At 40.4% G+C, this 24,222-nt stretch overlaps 1 protein-coding gene across 1 annotated transcript in view; it reads left to right on the top strand.

The window, feature by feature from the left end:
- NWD1 (NACHT and WD repeat domain containing 1) overlaps nt 1-24,222 on the top strand; it is a 1,242,814-nt gene that overhangs the window by 1,200,276 nt on the left and 18,316 nt on the right. Inside the window, exon 17 of the mRNA XM_044090721.1 lies at nt 8,089-8,194. Coding sequence (XP_043946656.1) covers nt 8,089-8,194 — 106 coding nt within the window. The remainder of the gene's footprint in view (nt 1-8,088; nt 8,195-24,222) is intronic.

Genomic DNA, 24,222 nt, shown 5'->3' with positions numbered 1-24,222 from the left:
ACTGTTCCCACAAATTCCATTTATTTCTATGTAATGTGCTCCCTTATTTTTCTAAAGATATACATTCCCAACTGAAGGTGGTGACTCAAAAAACACCAAAACCACCAGAATCTGCAGATTAAGGGAAATAAAAAGGACTTCCATGATACAACTTAGACACACACTTAAGAAATGTGTCTAAGTTGTATTGTGGAATTCCTTGTTATTTCCCTTAAAGTGCAGATTCTGGTGTTTTTTTGTTTTGTTTTTTTTGTTTTTTTGTAGTTTTCTACATATCCCATTTCCAGTTATTTTGAGTCTTACAATATTTAATAATTCAAACACAGATGATTTAGATTCTGAGTTTCATTTTCTCATAATTGCTTTTTTGGCAGCCAGTACAATTAAACTTAATAAGGCTTTAGTATGTCTAGGCTACGCAGATCATGTATTCCAGCTGAAAAGAATTGTTTGTTCCCCCAACATTTCTAACATCGTACTCTGTATGGAATATTTTTAAATCTGCCAACTCTTTACACTCCCAAACATGTTCCCAGTTACCTTTCTTTTCCATCACACCTCAAACATTTGCTATCTATATGAGGAAAAATAATTTGAAGTCTGCTTGTGGTATAAAATATCTACACAAACACTTCCAAGCAAAAATACTAAGCCTTCTGATCTTTGTTGCATACTTAGGAGCCATGTATATGTCTTCCCATTGTTCTTTTGTAAATTACTTTTCCAGTCCCTCTTCATAATTTTTTTCTAACATCCTCTGACTGATTGTTATAGTTATCATGCAATATTTTATATGCCCTGCTAATCATCCTTTTTTAGCAGCAGCTTCCATTCTAGATTCAACTAAAACGTTACCAGATCAGGACTTTAACTTAGGACTGCCCTGTCTCTTTCTCTTTGCCTGTACTATAGGGGAGGGAGTCTGTAATCTGCAGTCCAAACATCTTCTTCTCCTTGGCCTCATCCCACTCTATTACCTTTCCCTCTCAAGTTTTTTGCTTCCAAAACCTTGGTTTCTTTGCTAGTTTTATCCAGTACATTCCAGCCCTCTCTTGCCTATTTTCTGTACCCTTACTTGCTGTCTTCCATATTGGCAAAATTTTCTTTCTCTCTTCCCATGTAGGCTTAATTCGTAGAATACTTTCTGTAACTTTATGATCTCCTTAAGGATCTGCATCCAAAATCCTACTCTTTTCTTATTGTTTGAACTCCCCTGCTTCGTCACCATCTCTTTCCTCTGTGATTTATAGCCTTCTGCTTGCGTTCTGTATATGAACCCTTAATCAGAATCAGAATCACATTTATTGGCCAAATATGCACCCATACAAGGAATTTGACTACAGTTTCAGTTACTCTCAATGTATAAATTACATAAACAACATACATAAAACTATTGAGAACAAGACAAACGACATACATGCAACTATTAAGAACAAGACAAAAAAGTAAATATATATGTACATATACATACAAGGTGCAAAGTGCAATTCAGTGCAAGAAATACTGAAATAAACTCTGAAAGAAAAAAGTATTAACAATATGTAAAAAGTATTTCAGAATCCTCTGAGGCTTGGGAAAAAGAATACCCCAGCCTAATAAGTGGAGTTAACCATTTATGAAAACAAACTGTTCTTATATCTGCTTGTTTTGGTGTGTATTAATCTATAACATCTTGCTGATGATGATAGTTCAAAAAGATGGTGGCCTGGATGTGAAGGGTCATTGATGATTTCCCCTGCTCTTTTCAGGACTCTGGAATAGTACAGGTCCTGTAAGGAGGGCAAACTAGCACCAGTGATATTTTCAGCAGACCTGACTGTTCAGTGTAACCTATTTTTGTCATGATTAGACAGAGATCCAAACCACACTGTTATGGGTGAGCTGAGAATAGATTCAATGATTGCTGTATAGAACTATTAACTGCATAGCTCTAAAATATCCCTTTAAATCGGGTAATCCTAAACCATCTTGTTCTGTTGGAAGGATCAACTTACATTACTGATTTATTTCTTGTAAATTAACACCAGTCATAGCAAAGGGTTTACAGCCCATATTTCTTGCTTATCCAAGACAGAATGGACCACTTGTAAATATGTAATATCAGAAAAAGTCTACATTAGGAATTCACTTAAACATTGTAATATCAAATGCAAGTTAAGTCCATTAATATCTAAATACATAATCTACCTATTAAATAATTATTTACCAAACCCACAGCTGAAAAAGTAAATAAATTACTTGAAAGTGCTGATTACCTGAGAAAAAAATAAAAATGTCTGAATAAGTCCACAGTAGAAAGTTCATCGTAAATTCAGGAAGTATGCAATAATAAGCTTAGTCAAAGGAATGCAAACGCTTAACAGCAGAGAGTTCTTTCTCCACTTTTAGAGAAATACATTTTGGGGCTAAAGCTTGATAATTCACCAGAAAATTGTTATAAATAAATAAACCTTGAAGAGACCCTCTTCTGTCACAAAACTCTTTGAAGGTTGCTAAATGGTGCTCTTCTAGATGCCAACACGAGAGGAAGATAATGAAATATGTTAACAGAGGATGGCAACCCCCCCTCCCCCAAATTTTAGTGCCAAAGAGGAAACCTTGGCTCTTTCAGAAAGGTAATAAAACTGAGAGATAATAGCTCTTTTAAGGCCTGGTTTTAGATGCCAAACAGTCAGATTCACCCTAACAGATTTCAAAGAGGGATCCTGGGCTTTTTCATTCAGGTCAAAAAGAAAATTAGTGCTAGTTGTGCTAAGTATTTGGGTATTATCTAAAGATTTGGAAATATCCACAAAACAAAGACTGTATCTCCTTTCACAGGATCTATATTTAAGGATTTTTCTCATAATATTTTAAATTGATCAGATCATTTCATATTCTGAGAAAGTCAGTTATAATTTTCTGTAAAAAAATAATTCACTTCCAAGAGATGTTTACTTCTCCATTCTTCTAGCCACTTAAGCCACTTGTTAGGAAACTGATAGCTTTAGTTCCTTTAAATCTTCTACAAGTTTTTTTTTTCAAGTGAGTAACAGTAATTTGAGTGTATTTTTGCTTCTAATGATACATTTCAGTTTGGAGGTCATTCCAGCAAGGGGTGGCATGATTATTTAACATAGATTTTTCAAAAGCAGAGCTGGCATTTAACAAAATAATCCTATTATTTTTGTTTTCTTAGAGATGATTTGTTTAACATCTTCAGTAAACATAAGATTTTTTAAAATGGATATAGGTATAGATAGAGTAACAGAAAATAAAATAGAAATATGACATTTAAATTATTTTCAAGAAGTATACATTTCAACAATTTTCATTCACTCCAACATTACATATATTGCTGAATTCCTGCCTTCCATTTAGATTTTGATTTCCATTTTCTTGTAAATACATTTTGAAGCAGTATTAACTTACCAAGGTCTTACTGTGTCTGTGCAATTCAGATCCTATATTCCAGCTTAAAAGAATAATTTCCTAAGTTACAACCATTTGTCTCTCACCATTTCTGACAAAGTGCTCTGTAGGATCTTTTAAATATCTGGCAACTCTTTACAGTCCCCGCCCCCCACACACACACATTTTCCCAATTACCTCTCTCTCTGTTCAGAATAGTCTTATTTACCCTACAGTGATCATGCAGTTGTTCATCAGTCAATTTAGTAGGTTCCCTGGATTTTGGAATAACAGGTGACCTCTGTCTTTTCTGGTTGCTATACCCACTATGTCTTCTGTCCACCACTGAGGGGGTAGACATTGCTTATGCCCCTGCATCCTGTTTTCATTTATTTAATTATTTTTGTTCACTGAGAACACTGAAATATTTTGGACTGCATCACCTTCTGGAACATTAAACAAAACTTGATGATACTCTAACCTTCATTGCTGTGCTCCTCATTAGAACAGCATCTTCTATTATTTAGTTACAAAACATTGGTGTGTGTGTGTGTGTGTGTGTGTGTGTGTGTGTGTGTGTGTGTGTGTGTGTGTGTGTGTGTGTGTGTGTGTGTGTGTGTGCGTGTGTATACCCTCAATTACCAAACACTGTGCACAGTGATAGAATGCCCATCCAGCATAAATAACCATCACCCGTGAAGAAAAGCACAGAGAGTCCAGGAATAAGTGCATAGCCCAACTTTAATGGCTGACAGGCCAAGCCACCTCACAAGCAAACCAGGATTCACCTTAGCGTCATCAGTGCATGTACTGGAAGGTGCCCTCCCCCTTATTTATACACAGTCATTTAAAGCAACAGTCTGCCCTTTGTCATAAATGCATGTACACCACATAAAAGAAATGTGTGGAATTTTTTTTACACTTAATACATCATATGAAATAGATTTTATCCATCATAATTTCTATAAAAAAGATGCTACATATTTATATACATAAATCCAATAGATTATAGGATAGATTACCAGTGGTCATTCAGCCCAGGTTTAAATAGGATCCCCACATTAACTATCCATTGTCTCTCTTTTTTCATTAGAATTTTATGTTTGTGTATTATTGATAAATTGTCACTTACCAACACTGAAAACTCAAAACACTGAAAATGAGAAAACTTCATAATACAGAAGACCAAAACACTGAAACTTCAAAACACTGAAAACTCAAAACACTGAAACTCAAAACACTGAAAACATATATCATACATATACTGAGTTTAAACAATATAAATCATAGCACTTTCCACCAAGTGTAAGCGGGGGGGGGGCAAGCCCCCTTGCACCCACACCCCCTGCTACTTAAATATATCAACTCCAAGATTGCACTTAGTGTAGTGAAGTTACACTTGGTGGAAAGTGCTATGATTTATGTTGTTTAAACTCAGTATATGTATGATATGTGTTTTCAGTGTTTTGAGTTTTCAAGATTTTGAAGTTTCACTGTTTTGGTTTCAGTGTTTTGAGCTTTCAGTGTTATGAAGTGAATCCATATATATATATATATATATATATATATATATATATATATATATATATATGGGTCTACTACCGTAGATCGAAATTACACTATTTCGAAATACGATAGTAGTGTTCCACTAACGCGAAAGTGCACTTCAACGAAAGTGCACTTTCGCAAAAGTCAGTAGAACGAACGAAGGGTTAGGGCTTGGGTTACAGATAGTGGATAGCTAGTAGGGCTAGTAGGCCTATCCACTATCCTTAACCCAAGCCCTAACCCTAAGGTCCGTCAGTACCCCACCACAGTGCAGGAAATGTCCCGTTCGACTTAGTGACTTTCGCGAAAGTGCACTTTCGTTGAAGTGCACTTTCGCATTAGTGGGACACTACTATCGTATTTCGAAATAGTGTAATTTCGATCTATGGTAGTAGATCCATATATATACCTGTATATATTTGTTTAATTAATCACAGCTTTTCTACATGATCTATATGCTGGTCTCTGCTGTGTTACACCAATCTCAATGCACTTAGTTCTTATAATTCATATGAATCCCACCCAAAAGCTGTGTTACTAGATATGTAGAACAGTTTCTGTTCATTCTTGCTGAAATTTAGTAGGTTTAGTATGTTGTAATCTGATTATATGTAGTTAAATGAAAACAAATGATTCAATTTATGTAGCAGAGGCACAGGGCAGACAACTGAAGGCAAGAACATTATCTTTTAAGATCTGGTTATGTCTATAGCTTGAAACTGTAACGAACATAAATAGAGAGCATGTGCATTTTGTAGTTAAACAGCTGTAGAAATAGGGTTCTACCTGACTTCGTCGACAGCGCAGAAGACCGACATCGGAATCCGGAGCTCCAGAAGATCGAAAGTGAAGAAGACCGACGCGAATCGCGAGTGGCAGAACATCGACAATGCAGAAGACCGACACGACGGATGACAACACCAACGCCGAGGATGCCGACATGGGGAAAGGCTGTGTGAGTATGCGGTAGTGACGGACGTTAGGGTGCGAGGCAGGTAAGTGTGGAGATTGACGGTCTGTGGGGATAGGGGTGGGTTAAGTGAGTTAGGGTTAGGGAGCGATAGGGGTGGGTTAAGTGAGTTAGGGTTAGGGAGCGATAGGGGTGGGTTAAGTGAGTTAGGGTTAGGAGCGATAGGGGTGGGTTAAGTGAGTTAGGGTTAGGGAGCGATAGGGCGGGTTAAGTGAGTTAGGGTTAGGGAGCGGGTAGGTAAGTGTGCGATAGTGACGGACCTTAGGGTTAGGGTAAGGTTTAGTGTGGGCTTGTAAGGATTTTGGTGTGCTTGTGTTGTGTGTGTGGTTTGTGGAATGGGGATGTGTTTTGTTTTTAATAATTGTTATTGTGGTGTGTGCAGTGTATGGGGTTTCGTGTTTGTGTACCGTCGGTTATTTCGTTGTCGGTTATGTGTGGTTTCGTGTTTATGGACTGTCGAATATGTGGTGTCGGTGATGTGGTTGTCGGTGTTGTGTGGTTTCGGCTATGTCAGGTAGAACCAGAAATAGTGTGGGTCGACTAGGACAGAAAAGTAGAAAATACTAAAGGAGTCTGTGTGAAGAAGAAGGTGACAATGGTGTGATAGTGAGCATTATAGATGATAGTTATGGGGTACTGTGCAGGAAATGACAAAAACTGAGTTGGTTAAATGTATGGTGACATAAAGGATGGCTAAGGAGATGGTGGTGGTGTAATGCAGAAGTGGTCATATCAGGTAGGATCACTGAAAAGGCATTAATAATAACAGGAGCAGTGTTATGGTTCATTCAGGGGCTTGGTTGGTAGAATGCTGATTCACACAGTATGATATCTGTGTACTGAATGTACACTCATATAGTCTGGCTCCAAGGGATGGAGCCCTGACTGCTGCCTACATGACCAAAGTTCATTTAGTTGTCCCAGCACTAGAGGAGCTTGGCAGGGAGGGGATGATCAAAGGGATGTGGCCCACTTACCTTCTTCAGGGGAAGTGAACAGTTGTGCATACCTGGTGTAATCTTCCTGGTGAAGACCAGGGGGAAACATTTGTTAATGCTTTCTTGGGAGGGGTGGTGGTGTTTGGAGGGAATATGCCTTGTGGAAATGAGAGGACGGAATGCACATCCTGCTCATTGTATGTCCATCTAGATCTTTGCTGAGTACGTGCTTGTGGGATAGGATGCAACAGCAAAAAGCTGAATCACCCACAGATGGCTGCATAAATGATGGCCTCTGCCAGCTGACCATCACTCAAGTGATGGTGACTGAGCAGGTCAGTCAGTCGGAAAGGAGCAGATGACTGGCAGAGGTAGTGGGGTCAAAATTTGATGAAAATAACTTACAGTCATGTCACACATCTTTACAATTATGTACACTTGTGTAACATGCTCCCTGATTTACTTTAAATTCAGTTTACTGACTGGCAGTGCTGTTATCCTTCAAATGTGTTGTCTCATGCCTTTGCCATTCTGAACACGCAGTTTTATCTTAAAAATCATTCCATTCTAGCTTATCTGTGAAAATAGTCACTTTTCTTTGTTGGATCTTACCTAATAAAGCTGTAACAGATAAACTATGTGGCTATAACAGGTCATTAAAATTGTACTATAGCCTGCTCCTTTAGCATATTGGCAAATTCATTCATAATACTGTGCTGCAGCTTGATCCAGAGGGCTGAATATTGTCTTGAGAAACAAATATAATCTGAATAAACAATCTTAAATGTGTCAACAAAATGCTGAGGATGTGATGAAGTCTTGAAGCATTGAATGCATTAATTAACCATTCTGAAACAGCACCATTACTTCTTCATTGTATGCAATGAACTACACTGCTCCATTAGTTTTATATTGCATATAAAAAAGTCATATCATTGCATTAATTCACCACTGCATCCACTGTACTCCTGTCATCCTATATGACATATATGACATATAATCTACCACATTTCCAACATTTTAGAACAGAAATTCCATCATAATATGGTGCTGATTGTTTAGATTTAGCAAAACTAAAACACATAGAGGTATTACAGCTAGTTAAAACATAATTTATTTGTAATGACAATGTTTAAAAAACATCATCAGTCTTTACTTGCAAGATCAGTATTTGGCTATAGGACTTCAGCAGACTGTCTGAATTCATATTTTGTAATAGAACTGTTCAATCTTGTTTTCCAGGGCTTTTTTTTCACGGGTGTGACTTCTGCTGCTTTCTCCAGGGATGACAGATTTTTGTACACAGGTTCAAAGGATCGTTCCATTAAAGTCTGGGATATTGTTAAAGGTTAGTATTATTCTGGGTATTTGTGTTCTAATCGTGCACATAATACTATAGCAAATGTTTAAAAGATTGGTTTCTAAACAGATACCTGAATCTGAATTCAGTCTGACTTTCTTATCCTCCTCGGTTACTCTGACCAAGTATATCCAGTCTTAAATACAGTTATTTAATTATCAAAGGGAAATTAACAATGAATATGCTTTACACTGCATATGTTAATCCTAAACCCATGGTCGTGCTCAGATAATATGCTTTTTGATGATCACTCTTGATTCCCTTCTTGCATTACTCCTGAGCCAGACTGCAAAAGCATCCCAGCCTTGATCAGAATTTCATGACCACTGGTAAGAATGTCATAATTCTTTGTAAATATTGGAGTAGCTTGCTTCATTTGCTGTGTCAAAAGGAAAACTCTAACAAAGAACTGAAAAAAAGATAGATCGATAGATAGATAGATAGATAGATAGATAGATAGACAGACAGATAGATAGATAGATAGACAGACAGACAGACAGACAGACAGATAGATAGATAGACAGACAGACAGACAGATAGATAGATAGACAGACAGACATACAGACATACAGATAGATAGATAGATAGATAGATAGATAGATAGATAGATAGATACATAGATAGATAGATATTTGGCATGATGGTTAGGGACTTTACCTTACTGATAAGAGGTACAGGGTTTGACTCTCACCAAGGGGAAATTAGCTAGACTCTAGTAATTACCTTTGTTCTATGTTCTTAGATAGATAGTAATATTTTTTTGCAGCAATAACCTCACTAGTATTATAATTTGTTATACCTTAAAATGGCATGTCACTGCCTGTCATACTTGTGTTTAGTTTGCTTGTTCATTATCTCGTAGTACATTTGATAACTCCATAATATGACAAGGAATAGACACCACCATTTTTGGTTCTTTTATCTCTACATTTATTTATAATGGTAGTGTTCATAGACTGTTTCTGAAGACAGTGTATGTGCTTCTTTTCAACTGTGTTAAATGAAAGTTTCTAAAATACCACTCAAGGTAAATTTAGATCTTCTTCCAGGCAAAGCAGTTAAATTACAGGTTTTGTTATGCATCCTGACTGCCACAGTAGTTTGCCCCAATATTCTCCACTATTGCACAATATTGTATAGGTAAGTTATGAAATTACCTCATTCTTCTGATTGACCACTCTTCTATGAGTACTAGTTCACACCTCACAAATCTGTCCTGGCAGACTTTCATGTCCTTCCAGTTTCTAGTCTGAGATTTATTTGAAAAGCAAATGATAGGATGTTTTTTGCTGCTGCTTGTGATGAAAATAGGTGAATTAAAAAGCAATCATTTTTAGGCATTAGCTAAGTAAAACTGTTACTGTAAGGGGAAACACCTGTTGGATGAGGCGAAGTGGATGGGAGAATGGAGATATTATTTAAGCACTTGTGGTTGTGCTCTTTAAAAAAATACAGCTCTCTTTTTGAACAGTTCTTTATATATATCATACAGGATAATTAGTGTACAGTGGATGCTGTGGTGATTTTTTTTCCAGACTCCTGTTTTTCCCCTTGAGTTAATCCTCCCTGCCCAATAAGCCCATCTATCTTCTTCCTGAGGGCTCAACTTATGGGTTATATGCTTATACTCGGCGGAGGCATGGATCAAGTGTTGGGAGTTTTATACTCATCCATGGGGTCTGGGGATTTTTTGTTGGCCTTAGTCCCTCCCCTGCATGCCTAGCACTAGCTACAACTGACTGAGCATAGGGAAATTACAGCATGCTCCACCCATGGGCCCTAATGGGCATGCACTGACACTCTGTCCTGCCTCTCCAGCCTGACATCCAGCTTCCCTGAGCACTAGCTTCCACCGGCACTCAGTTGGAAAGAGACGTTAGCATGATCCTTCCCCCAAGATGGAAAAAACTCATCCTACTTGCCAATTCCTTCAAACCTAGATCTGCTGATCAGACCTGGGTTGCCCTGGTTGTAATCAGGACTTTATCCCTCTATGTCACTAGAGCAGTGCAGAGGTGAATTAATACAGTACATTGAAGCTGTTTATATGGAGTGTAAAGTTGATGGTGCAGTGTAGTTCATTATGTACAGAGAAGAAGTAATGGTGCATCATAGCTTATTTAAGTGCAGTGGGACTAGAGTATACAACAGCTCTTCAAATTCAGTTTCAGTGAATGCTACTTTGATCAAAAATAGTAATCAAAACTGCATTTACCAGAACAACTTAGGGAAGTCCCATACATGTATGCCGCCAGATATACAATATATAAGCCATGGTAAACAAATTAAGTTACAAAGGCAAAATTACTACCAGTTTAAAAACACTAGATTTTCTATCTTCAGACTTATAAATGAAATAAAAAGAGTATAAGTAAGCCAACAAAAGCAACTTTGCTGATAGCTGAAACATTTTTACTTATCCGAGCAGAAGTTTGTAATACAAGCAAGTGTGTGTGTGTGTGTGTGTGTGTGTGTGTGTGTGTGTGTGTGTGTGTGTGTGTGTGTGTGTGTGTGTGTGTGTGTGTGTGTGTGTTTGTTCAGACTCTATTTACTCCCCTGCTTCATCCTATGGCTGTCCCCAGTGTCCCATGTCAATCACAAGATCTGCCTGCTGTTCCATACCCCCCCCCCCGGAGTATTCCTATTTATTGTGATGGCTTTTTTGGAGGCTGGAGATGTAGTTGTAAGGGATGTAGTACAAAGGGGGACAAGGGTGGTAGACCTAGCTGACCTGCTTGCCTCTCAGATAATACCATAGGATCGCAAGGCAGGGGAAGTAATGGAGTAGGTTACATAAAAATAAACCCTGACAGTTCATAGTTAATGGTATGATCCTTCCAGGACATCCTTAGGTTCCATGCTAGCCCTAGTCCCTTTTTTAAGCATTCAGGAATGAACTTGCTGATGGGAGAAGACATTTGGTCTATCAAGTCTACCCTTATGAGAGAAAACCTTTGGTCTGTTAGGTCCACCCAAATGTTGCAGCTAGTTCCTTATAAGAATATTTATTCTGTCTCACCTCAGACCCATATATTCCTGAACCCACTCTGTAGTTATATATTCTATCTCTAGATCCTAGAGCCCACCCTTACAATTCTGATTGAAGTAATCTTTTCTAAAGTTAGCCCTAAGCCTTCTCTCCTCTTGTAGCTGCACATGTTCCTGCCATCCCCTCATTTTCTGAAAGTATCTTTATTAAAATAAATGTATTTACATGATTTGCATTTCATAACAATTTTTCTTTTCATTATTAATTATACTCCCACTCACATTAATCTTGAAGATAGCAACATTGATTTTGTCCCGGCAACGCTATTACTTTCATCATAATTAAATAATTCTGTACTTTCAAGGGCATATTACCAACTAATTTAATTATATTTATTAAGGACAGAAGTCGCTTAACAACCATATATAGCTTCCTTATTTGTGCTTCAAATCTTTTTCTCCTCTGGGGTGAAAGCTGAGCCTCTTTCCAACCATCCCAGTCTCCATATTTACAATTATCGTTATATGCCCCGCACTCAGTGCCAGTTTATACCATTTATCATAATCAGTTTCCATAATATATTTTTCATTATTGCTGTTCTTTATCCCATACTTATAATGTGGTGCTTTCTAGTTTCAAACTGAACACCCACACATCAACATGCATGCATGCACCCATATACATCAGATTACCTCATGCCAGAGTTGTACTGATATTCTACTAATAACTTCTACTGGCCACTTCTGCCCTTAAACTGTAACATTTCTCCAGATGTTACCTTCTTTAGTCGGTGCTGTATCATACAAATCGAGTGTACCAATCTGTTATATTTTAACTTCCTTTATCAGTTTAGGGCTCAGCATAGACAGCAGCATCACAATTAAAATATCAGAATCCGATGTTGTCTCTCTCATTCCGCCTCACAGTTGGTTATGGATCCAACCCTTGGATCCGACTCGGCCACATTTTTTTACAGACTAGGATCCAAGTCTCGAACTCCTCCCACTTCTAATAACACACTGTCCTCTGTCTAACTCCCCCAGATCTTGTTTGCCACCAGCAGTGTCAGAAGCAGGGGTGGCTCGTGCTATCCGTGCAGCCCTCCCACCTAGAAAAAACAAAAGAAAAATCTGTGAAACAAAAAAATAAAAAAAGAAGAAAAAAAAAATCACAAGTCCCGACTCCTCTGCGCATGCGCGGACACATTAGAGAACTCAGACTGCCTTTATCAGCAGTCCGGATACAGACAAAGAGGTACCCAGCAATCTGTGCTCTGAGATACCCAGGAATCTGTGCGGTGACAACCGCACAGAACAGAGGAGCTCCGAACTGCTTCAACTGCAGGCAGAACCAATGAGGACTGAGGGGTGAGCTGCTCTCGTGGGAATTTCACTGCTGTGCAGGCTTCGTTCATATGTGGATTACTGCTGGACAAAGGCTTCATGTAGGTGTTTGGTCACTGGCTGGATTGTAGGCTTCGTTTGTGAAACAGGTAGGTGTGGATTATACTACTGAACACATTTTTTACAGCAGGTAGGTGAAGGCTTCGTGACATGAATTATACTGCTGGACAAAGGAAGGGTGTGTGTGTGTGTGTGTGTGTGTGTGTGTGTGTGTGTGTGTGTGTGTGTGTGTGTGTGAAATGCCCCAGTTGATATATACTGGTGGCTAGAGAGAACAAATGGTGGTGGGTAGAGATACTCAGGCTTGAACCCTGTACCCCTGTACCTTGGATGCAGGTGGCAAAGACCTGAATTCCCTATCCACCACCATTTCTAAAAAAAATTGCAGATTTTTGCCTCATATTTGTTCTGTTCCTCATATATAATCTGTGGTTTCTGTATCTACATTTTCCTTGCAAAGTCTATAGTGCAGTGGTGCACTGGTAACATTGCTGCCTGACAGCTACAGGTTCTCTGGTTTGATTCTTGGCTGGGGTGCCTTCTGTGTGGAGTCTGCATGTCCTCCCATCTTACAAAGATGTGTCTGGAGTTTCTCCCTGCTCTGCTGAAAATTGTCTTTTGTTCCAAGTCAGACTAGTTTCCTGGTTAAATGTTTAAAAATAACAGGCATTTGAATTTCAGACTTCATATTCTTCAGAAAGTACATGGTAACACAAAACTGTTTATTCTAGCAGTTGTCTAAGTTTATAACGTGGATATTTGAAAGTTGTCCCTATTTTTGGGACTGTATTCCCCCATTATTGGCTTTGTCCAGGTATTTTGTGCTAAGGTTGAGAGTTATCTATGGTGAGAACTGAATTCATTGAATGTTTGGGGGCTGTATTCCCCCCCATTACTGTCTTTGTCCACATGTTTTTTGCTAAGAGATTGAGAGCTATGGTGAGAACTGAATTCACTGAATATGTTTGGGGGCTGTATTCCCCCATTATTGGATTTGTTCAGGTGTTTTGTGCCAAGAGGTTGACAGCTATGGTGAGAACTGAATTCATTAAATGGTAGCCATTTAAGTTTGTCTTCCTTTCTTTCACAAAACAGCTGATTTGGCATAGTGGTATGTTTCTCTGACTGTTTTGCACAGGGTCCCCTGGGTTAAAGACGTGGCAGTGAAATGTATGGTGGTAACACAGCATTTTATTCTAGCAACTTTCCAACATTATACAAGCAATGTTTAAAATGTGTCCCTGGTTTTTGGGCTTTTGTCCTCCCCAATAAATTTCGGCTTTTTCCAGATTTCTTGTGCTGCAAAGTTCAGAGATACAACTGCATGTCGAGTAGATTTTACAAGGAGCTGAGAGTTGCAGGGGAACAAAACGTTAGTGCTGCTTATTCTGAGTCTGCTTGCATTGTTAATAGCACAACAGGTAGTGTACTTGCTTTTGATGCAGAAGGCTGTGGGTTCTACTCCCACAGTAGATAGATGCATTGCTGATACTGTACTGTGTTGTAAAGTGGGTGGATGCTGCAGTCCTTTTTGGCAAAGATACCTAGAGTAGTAACTATGAACCTGTCATCAGTTTGCCATACAGTCTCTATTGCGATATTACTAACTTGTCATTTTTTTTAATGCATGCAACATAGGCAATTTATTCCTCAAGGGCAACAGGCACTTTATTTGTAGATGAATAAACAATGACATATAAAGTTGTTTGCTAGCAGCAACCTCTTCATTGTTACAGATTTCTTTAATGTGGAATTATTTAGATGACTTTTACTACTTCAGAGATTGTGCATATTTACTGATACTGGTGGACTGCAGAAGGTTGAGTAGACTTTTATGATGGAAATGTTCTGAACTGAGTAGTTTGTCATTGGTGTATGCATTTTGTTTCATTGTTTACTGGAAAAATGTTCAAAACAATAAATTTAAAATGCCCTCTAACAACTGTACTGTATTGTACAAGGAATACAATTTAATACAATCGGGAAGGTGTATCAAAGAGCATGTGTATGTTTCGTGTTCAAGGGCCCTATGATTTGAAAACAGCCCAAAAGGGGCCTATGATTTGAAAACAGCCCAAAGTTAATCCTTATCTGCCACTAGCAAAATGTATTTTCTTTGAATGAGGGTTTCAATGCTGTTTCAATGCATGTGAGTTTCAAGGGCAGAGAAGTTTTAATGCTAAGTCTGTTTTCATTGTGAGACTGCATTGCTTTGTTTAGCAGATATCTATTGGGGTTGTGCTGTAAAAATGCAAAATAAAACTTTCAAATGAAATCCAAATCATTGCAAAAGTAAAGCAGTATGCACATTACAGTGTTTATGGTAAATGGGGCAAAATAACCAAGGAATGGGACATTGGAATGGTTGCAGGGGGGAGGCTCCAGTCGACCATGATTTTGAGATGGGAAGGGCAGCAAACTCAGACAGCCCCAGTTGAACTATACCTCTCAGCTGTCCATATTTTTGCAGAATGAATAGATATTTGCTTCTTATTTCTGGTTTGTTCCTCATAAAATGTGTGGTTTTCTGGCAAATCATTTAGGAATGAAGTCACTAAATGACAGACATTGAGTTTTACGTCATAACCTTCAGAAAAATGCATGCTAAAGCAAGACCTGTTATTCTATCAACTGTCTTAAGTTTATACAAGAGCAATTTTTAGTAGTGTTTGTATGTTCCCCCAATATATTTGGCCTTGTCCAGATTTCCTGCATTAACAGGTTGAGAGGTACGTGCAAATAAAATTGCTTTATAGAATTAGGCATATCCAAACCTCTCAACTGTCCCCGATTTTGGCTCAAAATGTTGCTCTTCCCCTAAAAATCCCTCTGCAAAATGGCAATTTTGGAAGAAAACATGGAGGGTTTACAATTAATAAATAACTGTAATAATCAGTTATAGATTACTTTTATTTCAGAAATGCATGTAGATTCTTTTATTTTGTCAGCTGCTCAAGTTAGCAGTACTAATATTAAAAAGTGTCCCTTCTTTGACAGGTTCCCAGCTGTATTGTGTGGCTATTTTATATTTTTGCATCACATTTATGGTCCATTTTTCATAAAATTGTGTTTTTTGGCAAATTAGTGGCAAATCATTAAAGACTGAAGTTAGAAAATAATGATAGACATTTGACATTCAGATTTCGTACCCTTTAGAAAAGTCATACTAATGCAAGACCTACTATTCTATTATCTTTCAAAGTTGTCCTTATTTTTGGGCCTTTGTCCCACTTCTATGTATGGCTTTGTTCAGATTTCTTGCTCTGAGGTTGAGAGGTATGACAAATGTGTCAGGGCCATCGCAGTCAGCCAGAGACATTTCAAATTGTGACAAACTTGTTGCACCCCACTCCCCCATGTAGTGACTCTGGATGTGTCTAAGCAAGGCAAGGAGCAGTTATGCAGTGTAAATGTGCAGACTATTCCCCCCCATCCAAGGTAAACACAAGTACTACAGTGGCTTTTCATCTGTCATTGATTTTGCAGAATGTTCTGGTTTCTGTCATATTTTTATACTGTTGATTTATGCTTATTATTATTCAGAAAGTGCCTTTTGCTCTGTGTTTAAGTAGCAGTGCTTTAATGACCATCAGGTAAGCTTGTCTGATATTGTAAGATGCAAGTAAGCTTTAATAAGCAGTATTGCCAACATTGAAAGCCTTTCTGTTGTTGCCATGCAGAGAATACTTACCTAACTAGATAACGTATAAGCCTTGGGTATTGAAATGCATATGACAGTATTTGTAATAAAGGACAGGATTACATTATGTTAAGCTTATTACAGGCTTTACCTGCAAACTAAACAGAATGCCAATCTATCATTTGTGGTCCATATCCTGTGCAGTAATCCTTTAAGCAATATATGTTGAGCTTGTTTCTTGTTTGCTTTTCATTTTTTACTTTGATCATGTTTTCCCCATGAAACAAGTAGATAGTTGTTGTCAGGCAGCAGGTCTTTTTTGGATAAGAAACATTTTTACAAGTGGGGTTGTCACAGAGATTGCTACTTTCAGCACGTTACTTGGTACTTTAATAAAGCTGAATATAAATTATAATTAGAACTGGAGTGCAAGGAGAAGTGATTTGAGTTAAGTACTGCTTGTTTTTCTTATGCTTGATTTTGACTGGCATTCCAGTAATGTATTTAAAAAGTAATTTATTTTTTCATGCCTCACATCCTTTTTGTTTCCATCTAGATATTAAGTAAGCTGTCATGCAGCCAATGGATTGAAATATTTTTTCTTCTACACTTCATTTTGTCTTGATTGGACTCTCATAATGATGGTTTGACACCCAGGGCAGCGTATTTAATTAAAGTTTTTGTGGTTTTCAGCATAGCTCCTCCCCTTTCTAGTTGGTCACACCCATTCCCATTGACCCCACCCATTCAGCTATCTCCTGCAGTCCCCCTTTGATTTGAAGTCACCAGCCGCCACTGGTCAGAAGTGGTTATTGAGTCTCAAGCTTTTTGTCACGTTTTTGCTGTAAGATTGCTATCTTTAGTTCCAATTTTTCAGATAAATGCCTTTTGTTTCCTTTTCCTCCCCTTCCGTAGTAGTGTAAGGTTAGATTTCCTTCCTTTCTCTTCCTTACTCGTCAGTTGGGCTTTACCCACATTTTATCTCTTCTCTTCTAGCCATTGGTTTCCTAGGCTTTCCATTTCCCGGTTGTTATTGTCATTGTTACTGTTACAAAAAAAAAAAAGTAGTTAGATATATAATTGTTTGTTTAGCTAATTTTGATTAGGTCTGTTATTTAGTGATACAGTGCTTTTGCTCTGGTTGCCATGTGTAGGTTCATAGGTGTGTACTAGGCTAATGGCCCTGGAACCTTTTCAAGCCTAGCTGGGTCAGACATGGCTTTGTAAGTCAAGCAGAGATTGCCTCTTAGTAGACGATATGAGACAGAGAATAGCTGGAGTTTTTTAGTCTGTCCATGTAGGACATGTGCTTAAGGCCTAGGATCCTCTTTATGAGGTACTTTTGTGGCCTCTCCAGCTGTTGCACGTGTCTAGTGAGGTACATGCCAAATGGGGCATTATACTCTATGATTGGTCTAATGAGGGAAGAGTAGAGAGAAATGATGACCTCTTTCTTCCTGGATGCAAAACCCTTGGTAATGAGATGTGCCACGCAGAAGGGCTTTCTGACCAGAGTGGCAATATGTTAGTCGAAGGAGAGGTTGCTGTCAACCTGTGTCCCCCAGATCCCTTATAATGCCTTCAGTATTCAGTGGGCTCCCATCAATGTGGTAAATAGTGAGAACTGAGTTTTTCCCAAAGGGGATGATGACGCATTTTTTGGCATTAAGCTTAAGGCCATGGTTTCAACACCAGTCATTGGTCTCAGTGAGGCCTTTCTGTAGGATGTCTGCATCACTTGGGGAGTTAATAATGGCTCCCAGCTTGCAGTCGTCTGCAAACCTGGTCATCCAGAGTCCATCTGTGTTGGCCTGGACTTTTGAGAAGTAGATGCCAAACAGGAGAGGACCCAGGACCGATCCCTGTGGGACTCCACTCATGACTGGTCGGCAATCTGACTTGGAGACCGCTACTTTCACACTGTGGGTTCTATCTGTGAGCCAATTTGCAACCCACCTAACGATATAGGGGTTGATGCCTAGTTTGGTGAGTTTATCAATAATTCCTGAGTGAGGAATGGTATCAGAGGCCTTCACCAGATCACAGTAGGCTGTATGAACTGCCTTACCCTCATCCACAGCTCTGGTGGCTGACTCAAAGAAGTCAGCCAGGTTGAGCAGGCATGATCTACCTTTCACAAAACCAAATTGCATGGGATCTAGAGTTTGGAGATTCCCTATATCCTTGTTAATTAGGTCCGTGATGATGCGCTCCATAGCCTTACATATCAGACTCATCAGGCTAATGGGATGATAATTTCCAGGGTCTATTGTCGCTCCTCCTTTATGGAGAGGGTTGACTGTAGCAGTGCACCATTCAGAAGGGACAAAGCCTGAGGTGAGGCTGTGAGTGAACAGGTCACACAGATGTGGTGCCAGTTTACTTTGTAATTCATGTAGAACACAGCCAGGGATATTATCGGGTCCCATGGAAGCTGTATTCTTGGCCTTGGACAATATAGCTTTAACCTGTGCTGCAGTAATGCCAGTTGCCTGGCATTCTTGCGGTATTGAGATTGGTCCTTTAGGGGAGGAGAGAGTGGTAAAGTTGGCATTGAATCTGTCGGCCAGTATGTTGGCAATATCTGTTGGCTCACTATAGGAGGCTACCATTGTGCCGTAACTCAGAGCAAATCTGAGTATTGCCATGGAGATTCTTGATATAACTATAGAGGGCTTTGTGGTTGTTTTTAGTATCAGCCACAATTCTGCCTTCAGAGCTGGCTTTGGAGGTTTTGATGAGGAATCTAAACTTTTTGTTGAGGCTAATAAGGGAATTTTTCCAGTCGTGGGACTTCACCTTTTTCTGCAACAGTTTCTTCCTTCTGTTGTAGAGTTTATTAATGGCAGGGGACCACCAGATTGGCTTTCTTTTTTTGGAGGAGAGCGTCTTGGTTCTGTTGGGTATGGCTAGTTCCATGGATTTATGTTTATCTTCATACAGTGCATTGGTGTATGATTCGGCAGTCATGCATCTATTTTCCAGTGGCATGGGTGCTGTGAAGTTAAGCACCTCTGTTTGTAGGAGTCCAAAGTCAGCTTTGGAGAGGTTTTTCATAGTAGATACATTTGTGGGGGGCTGTGGGTGAGATATGGATTTCCATTGTGATTAGTTTGTGGTTGGATCTAACCAGGGAGGAATTTACTATTGGTGTAGAGGAACAGTTGCCCATGTTAGTAATAACCAGGTCAAGGATGTTGCTTCCTCTAGTGGGGGTAAGAATGAACTGGTCCTGGGCATTGGAATTGATGAATTCCAGGAAGCATTGGGCCAGTGCATTGGTACATGAGTATATTTCCCAGTTGATGGAGAGGTAGTTGAAGTCACCTAGTATGAGAGTGCTGGGTTGGATCTTAATAGTTTCCAGGGTGCTTAGGAATGTGGAGTGAGAGTTTTGGGACATGGAGACATATAGCAGGCTACAAATTGAATCGCCATCTTACCCAATGTTAGATGTACCTGGAGTATCTCAGATGCGTTATGCTGGGCTACTAATCTGGTGTGGAGGCGTGCATATCCTTTATGAATATGGAGACACCACTGCCTTTGAAGCTTCGGTCCATGTTCTGGGGCAAAAGATGTGGAATGAGTTATAGCCTGGTAGACCAGGGGTGCTTTCTGTTGCTTTAAACCAGGTCTCCATTACAGCACAAATGTCAATGTTCTCCATTTTGAGGAGCGCTTCGAGTGAATACATCTTGAGATTAAGACTTCTAGCATTGAGCAGCATGACCCTCAGACTGCATTTATTTATAGCTGTTACAGTGGTAATTTGGTCTTTGGAATACCACCTAAAAAAGGCACAATAGGGGTGGCAAGAGCCTTACCCAGTACCCGGAATCCCAGGGGTGACAGATGCAGGCCATCTCTGGCAAAGTATTGAGGTATGTCAATCATGTCATCCCAAGCAGATACTGAATCCCCTTAGAATGACACCAGAAACTTAGCCAGCTGTTGAAGTCAATCATTTTTTGTTTGTACTGCAGTATCATTCTGGGCGACGGTAGGATGCTGCTCAGGGCTACGGTCATACCTGCCTGGGCCACATAATCCGAGAGCTCCACCATGTCTCTTTCCATGTAGTCCAGGGAGGTGCATCTCAGGTCATTCACACCCACATGGACAATGACAGAGTCATACTTGTACTTGTTGTGGAGTGACCTGAGTGTGTGTGTTATGTGTCTGATTCTGGCACCTGATAGACAGCTGACTGTTACCTTCTCCTTATTCAGTCTAGTGAGTGGGACATCAGTGTGCCTCACTATTAAGTCACCTATGATTATTGTATTGGGCAAGGTGTTTTGCTTTAGGGGCTTAGGTTGAGGGGCACATTGTGTAGGTGAGCTGTGTGTCTTGTGGTTTGTGCCATATTGTGGTGGTTGACTGCATTTCTGCCTAGGAGGTCTCTGCTGTTTGGGTAGATTTCTATTGAGAGCCTCTGCAAAGGTGGGTGTGTGGTTTATGTTTTTATGTGAGGGCTGTGACGGTGGGTGTTCTGGAGGGCTATGTATTCCATGTGGTGTGGTGCAGATGTTGACCTTCTCCTCTTGAGCAGATATTCTGGTCTTGGCTGGAGAGTGTATGGCTTCCAATTTGGAGATATAAGTGCATCTCTCAAAAGTCTGAGTGTTGGGAGTTAAGAGGAGAGGGTTGTCTGTGTACATGAGGCAGTTGCTACAGTGCCTCAGAATGCCCAAGTTCACCAGGTTAATAGGAGAAAGCACAGGGAACTGACCTTTAGGTATGCCAGGAGGGATGGTCATCATTACTAAGTAAAGGAGCTGTTTCCTTATAGGACATCTAGTGCTGATAGCACTTATGTGTGCTACAGTAATTGCTACAAGAAGCCTGATGAAGTGCTAGGCGAATAAGCTAATTAAAGTGCAAGAGAAGAGAACTAGCAAGATCTAAGGGAAAATTGAAGAGCAGAGTTTCTGGCACCGGTAATAGTTTACCGCTTTTAAACCAGAAAGTTGAAAGGAATAGAAAAACTGCCCAAACGACCAATAAACTACATTTTCAGAGCCAGAAACCACTCCTCTTGTGGTAGATAGGCTACCTAGTGCTTACCACTCCCACTTATAAGCTGGAAGGCTTCCCTCTAACACAGAAAGGTCTGGGGAACTCGGAAACTTACAAAACAGTCCTGGATACAGCAAGTCTGTATCTGGACTACTGTAGTAACAGGAAAGGCAGGAAACAAGCTTAGAACTTTTTTTGTCAGTTTTTTTTGCAGCAAAAACAGTTAAAACAGTAATAAAATTACTTTAAATGCAGTGCAAGCTAGTACACTTGAGTGTGTAGCAATATTAAAACAAATACAGTTAAAATAAATGCAGTTAAATGAAAAAACAACTTAAATCAAGTGCAGAAAGCAGTGTTTTGCTTGTTCCTTTTTGTGCATGCTGTATCATGTCAGATAAACCTGCTGATTTTAAGAGGTGCTCTGAATGCAGCAGAAAATTCACGCATTCGAATGCACATACCTTATTTATTTATTGTCTTGGCCCTGAACATATGCGGTTGGCTTGCTCAATCTATGACAGTTTCAATCCTAGGGCTATCGCTGAATGCAAAAATAAGTTCATTTGTAAGGGCCTCTTGAGTGCTTCAAGTTCCTCTCCAGGGGCTCAAACCTCTCTAAGAGTGTGTCAGGGTCTTCTGACTCCAAGAAGCACCCTCACAAGTCCTCGAGGGTGTCTTTGGAGCCACCATCCAAAATTCTGAGATCTTCGCATCCAACACGCTCAGATCCACATCTGCACTGGTGGACCCGAAGCCCTCTTCAGATCTGAGTGGTACTTGATTAATCTCCACTTCTGCTAAAGCTACTCCTTCCACCTCGGATCTTAAGACTACAGATCCGATAGCTAGGGGTCCCACATTGGTGCTGGGCATTGAGGTTGCTCCTTCCCCCGGGCTGCAGCAGACACCCATCAGCCACTCCAGGCCCCCATCAGTGGCTTCTTCCAGGTCTTCAAGGAGCCTTTCACAGGTCGACATAAACAGGATGATCAGGAAAATTCTCAAGACTTAGATCCAGTTAGGGGTCTTCTCCACTTCGTCCCTTCTGGGATCTGTGAGTGTTTACACTACAAGCTCAGTTTCCTTCTCCGATCCATCCCTCAGTATTGGAGTCTCAGGATCATAGCCGACCAAGAGAGCCGGGGTCGAGTATGAGGAGCTACCCTTCCTCCACTCTGACAGTCGCCCTGACTTCCTCTGCTCTGTTATTGTCGATTTGCAGCAGGTCTCAGATCTGGGATGTCCCCATCGGATCTGGGGGAGGGGTTCAGCTCCTAATATGTTGGAGCCATCTCTTCCTCTCAGCACTTTTGGCCGTGGACAGCTCGGGTCCGATTCTACCTGGAACCAAGGGCTTGGGGATCCTTGCCCTTTCTTCTTCAGTAGCCTCAGCTCCTGTGGAACTGGGAAGGGATTCACCAGGTCCCACAGCATTCCAAGTTGTAGAAAGGGCCTTCTCTTGCCATAGGGATCCGGTCTCTTTGAACTATGACCCTTCCCATCAACTCCCGTTGGATCAGAGACTTGAGCCTGTCATGCCTGCACAGAGTCAGCCCGTCCAGACTAGCCTCCAAACTGTTCCTAGCTGAAGCCCTCTCTTCTTCCGAGAACTCCCTAAACATCCCACAGAGGAGATTCCTCATAATAGGATGTGTAAAAGGAGTAACGTTGACTCCCCTTTGGACTCCATCACCGAGGACGTGGATTTTGATGAAGAGGAAGGAGCCTCTAGATCATCAATGCAAGATGTCTCCTTTGGAGACATTTTAAAGATCCTGAGGCAGAGAGGTGGTTGGTCAGCCCAACCTCCTTCCTCAGAAGAGTCCGTGTTTTAGAGGCTTTCAGGATGGGCTCATCTATATCCTGGGGGGTCTCCCCAGCTGATGAGCTCGTGGATTTGGTGTCCCACTGGGCCTGGAAGGACCCGGACTCTATTGAACCGATTTTCAAACACCTAGGCAAGTTTTATCTCCCCCTAAGGACAGACCATATTGGACTAAGGGTATTCCAGTTGATGCCATGTTTGTAGCAGCAGCTACCAAATAGGAGCTAGCTGGACAGAGCTCCACTGTCCATCCACCAAACAGGGAGTCCAGAGCAATGGACAGGTTTGCTAAGCACATTTATGCCTCAGCCACTTTCTCGCTGAGACCGTTAAACTCCCTGGCACACTTTACTTGATTGCAGATGGAACTGGTTAAGGAACTCTTGGACTCTCTATCAGAGATTGTGTCAGCGGAGGACTTCAAGACGGTCTTCCCCGACTGACAACTCTTTCATCCTTGTCCAATTCTTCCATAAGGCTCATCTCCCATTCCACACAGGGTGACTCATGGGCAGCCGGCTCAGGCGTTGCTATTCGAAGACATGCCTGGATTAGGCTTTGTGATTTTGTGGAACCCTTTAAGGCGTCGTTTGTCAGTGACCCATTTAATGGGTCCTCCCTTTTCAGACCATCTGTCAAAGAGACCCTAACCCACAGTGAGCAGGAGGGTAAGACTTTATCTACTGTTGGGGTTAAGATTTCAACTCCTCAGCGCACCTTTTCTAGAAACCAGCACAATGGAAAGAAAACCTGGTTCTGTAAATCTCAGAGGTCTTCCCAGGATCAGTATAGGGATCCCTCCTCTAGAGGCAGAGGAGGAGGTTTCAATGGGAAACACCACCCCATGGGCAGAGGGGTTACACAGAATCAGGGCTTCAGCGAGCCTTTTTCCGATAGGTCCTATCAGCGTTCCTGAAGCGCTGCCCGACTGCTCATCTCTGGAGGTAGTTTTTCTCTGCACCCTACCACCTGGACCGATATAACACAAAACAAATGGGTGCTAAAGATTATATCCAGATTTTATTATATCCCTTGTTTCCTTCCTCCACCAGAGAGGTCAGAGATACTCCCCAAAGTTCCACCCAGTCAGAGGGAGTATGCAATAGCAGAGATCCTAAATCTCTTGCAAAAAAA

The sequence above is a fragment of the Protopterus annectens genome, chromosome 13.part0 (assembly GCF_019279795.1).
Source record: "Protopterus annectens isolate FY-2018-M chromosome 13.part0, PAN1.0, whole genome shotgun sequence".
NCBI classification, from domain to species: Eukaryota; Metazoa; Chordata; order Ceratodontiformes; family Protopteridae; genus Protopterus; species Protopterus annectens.
This window is presented reverse-complemented; position numbering and strand designations above follow the sequence as displayed.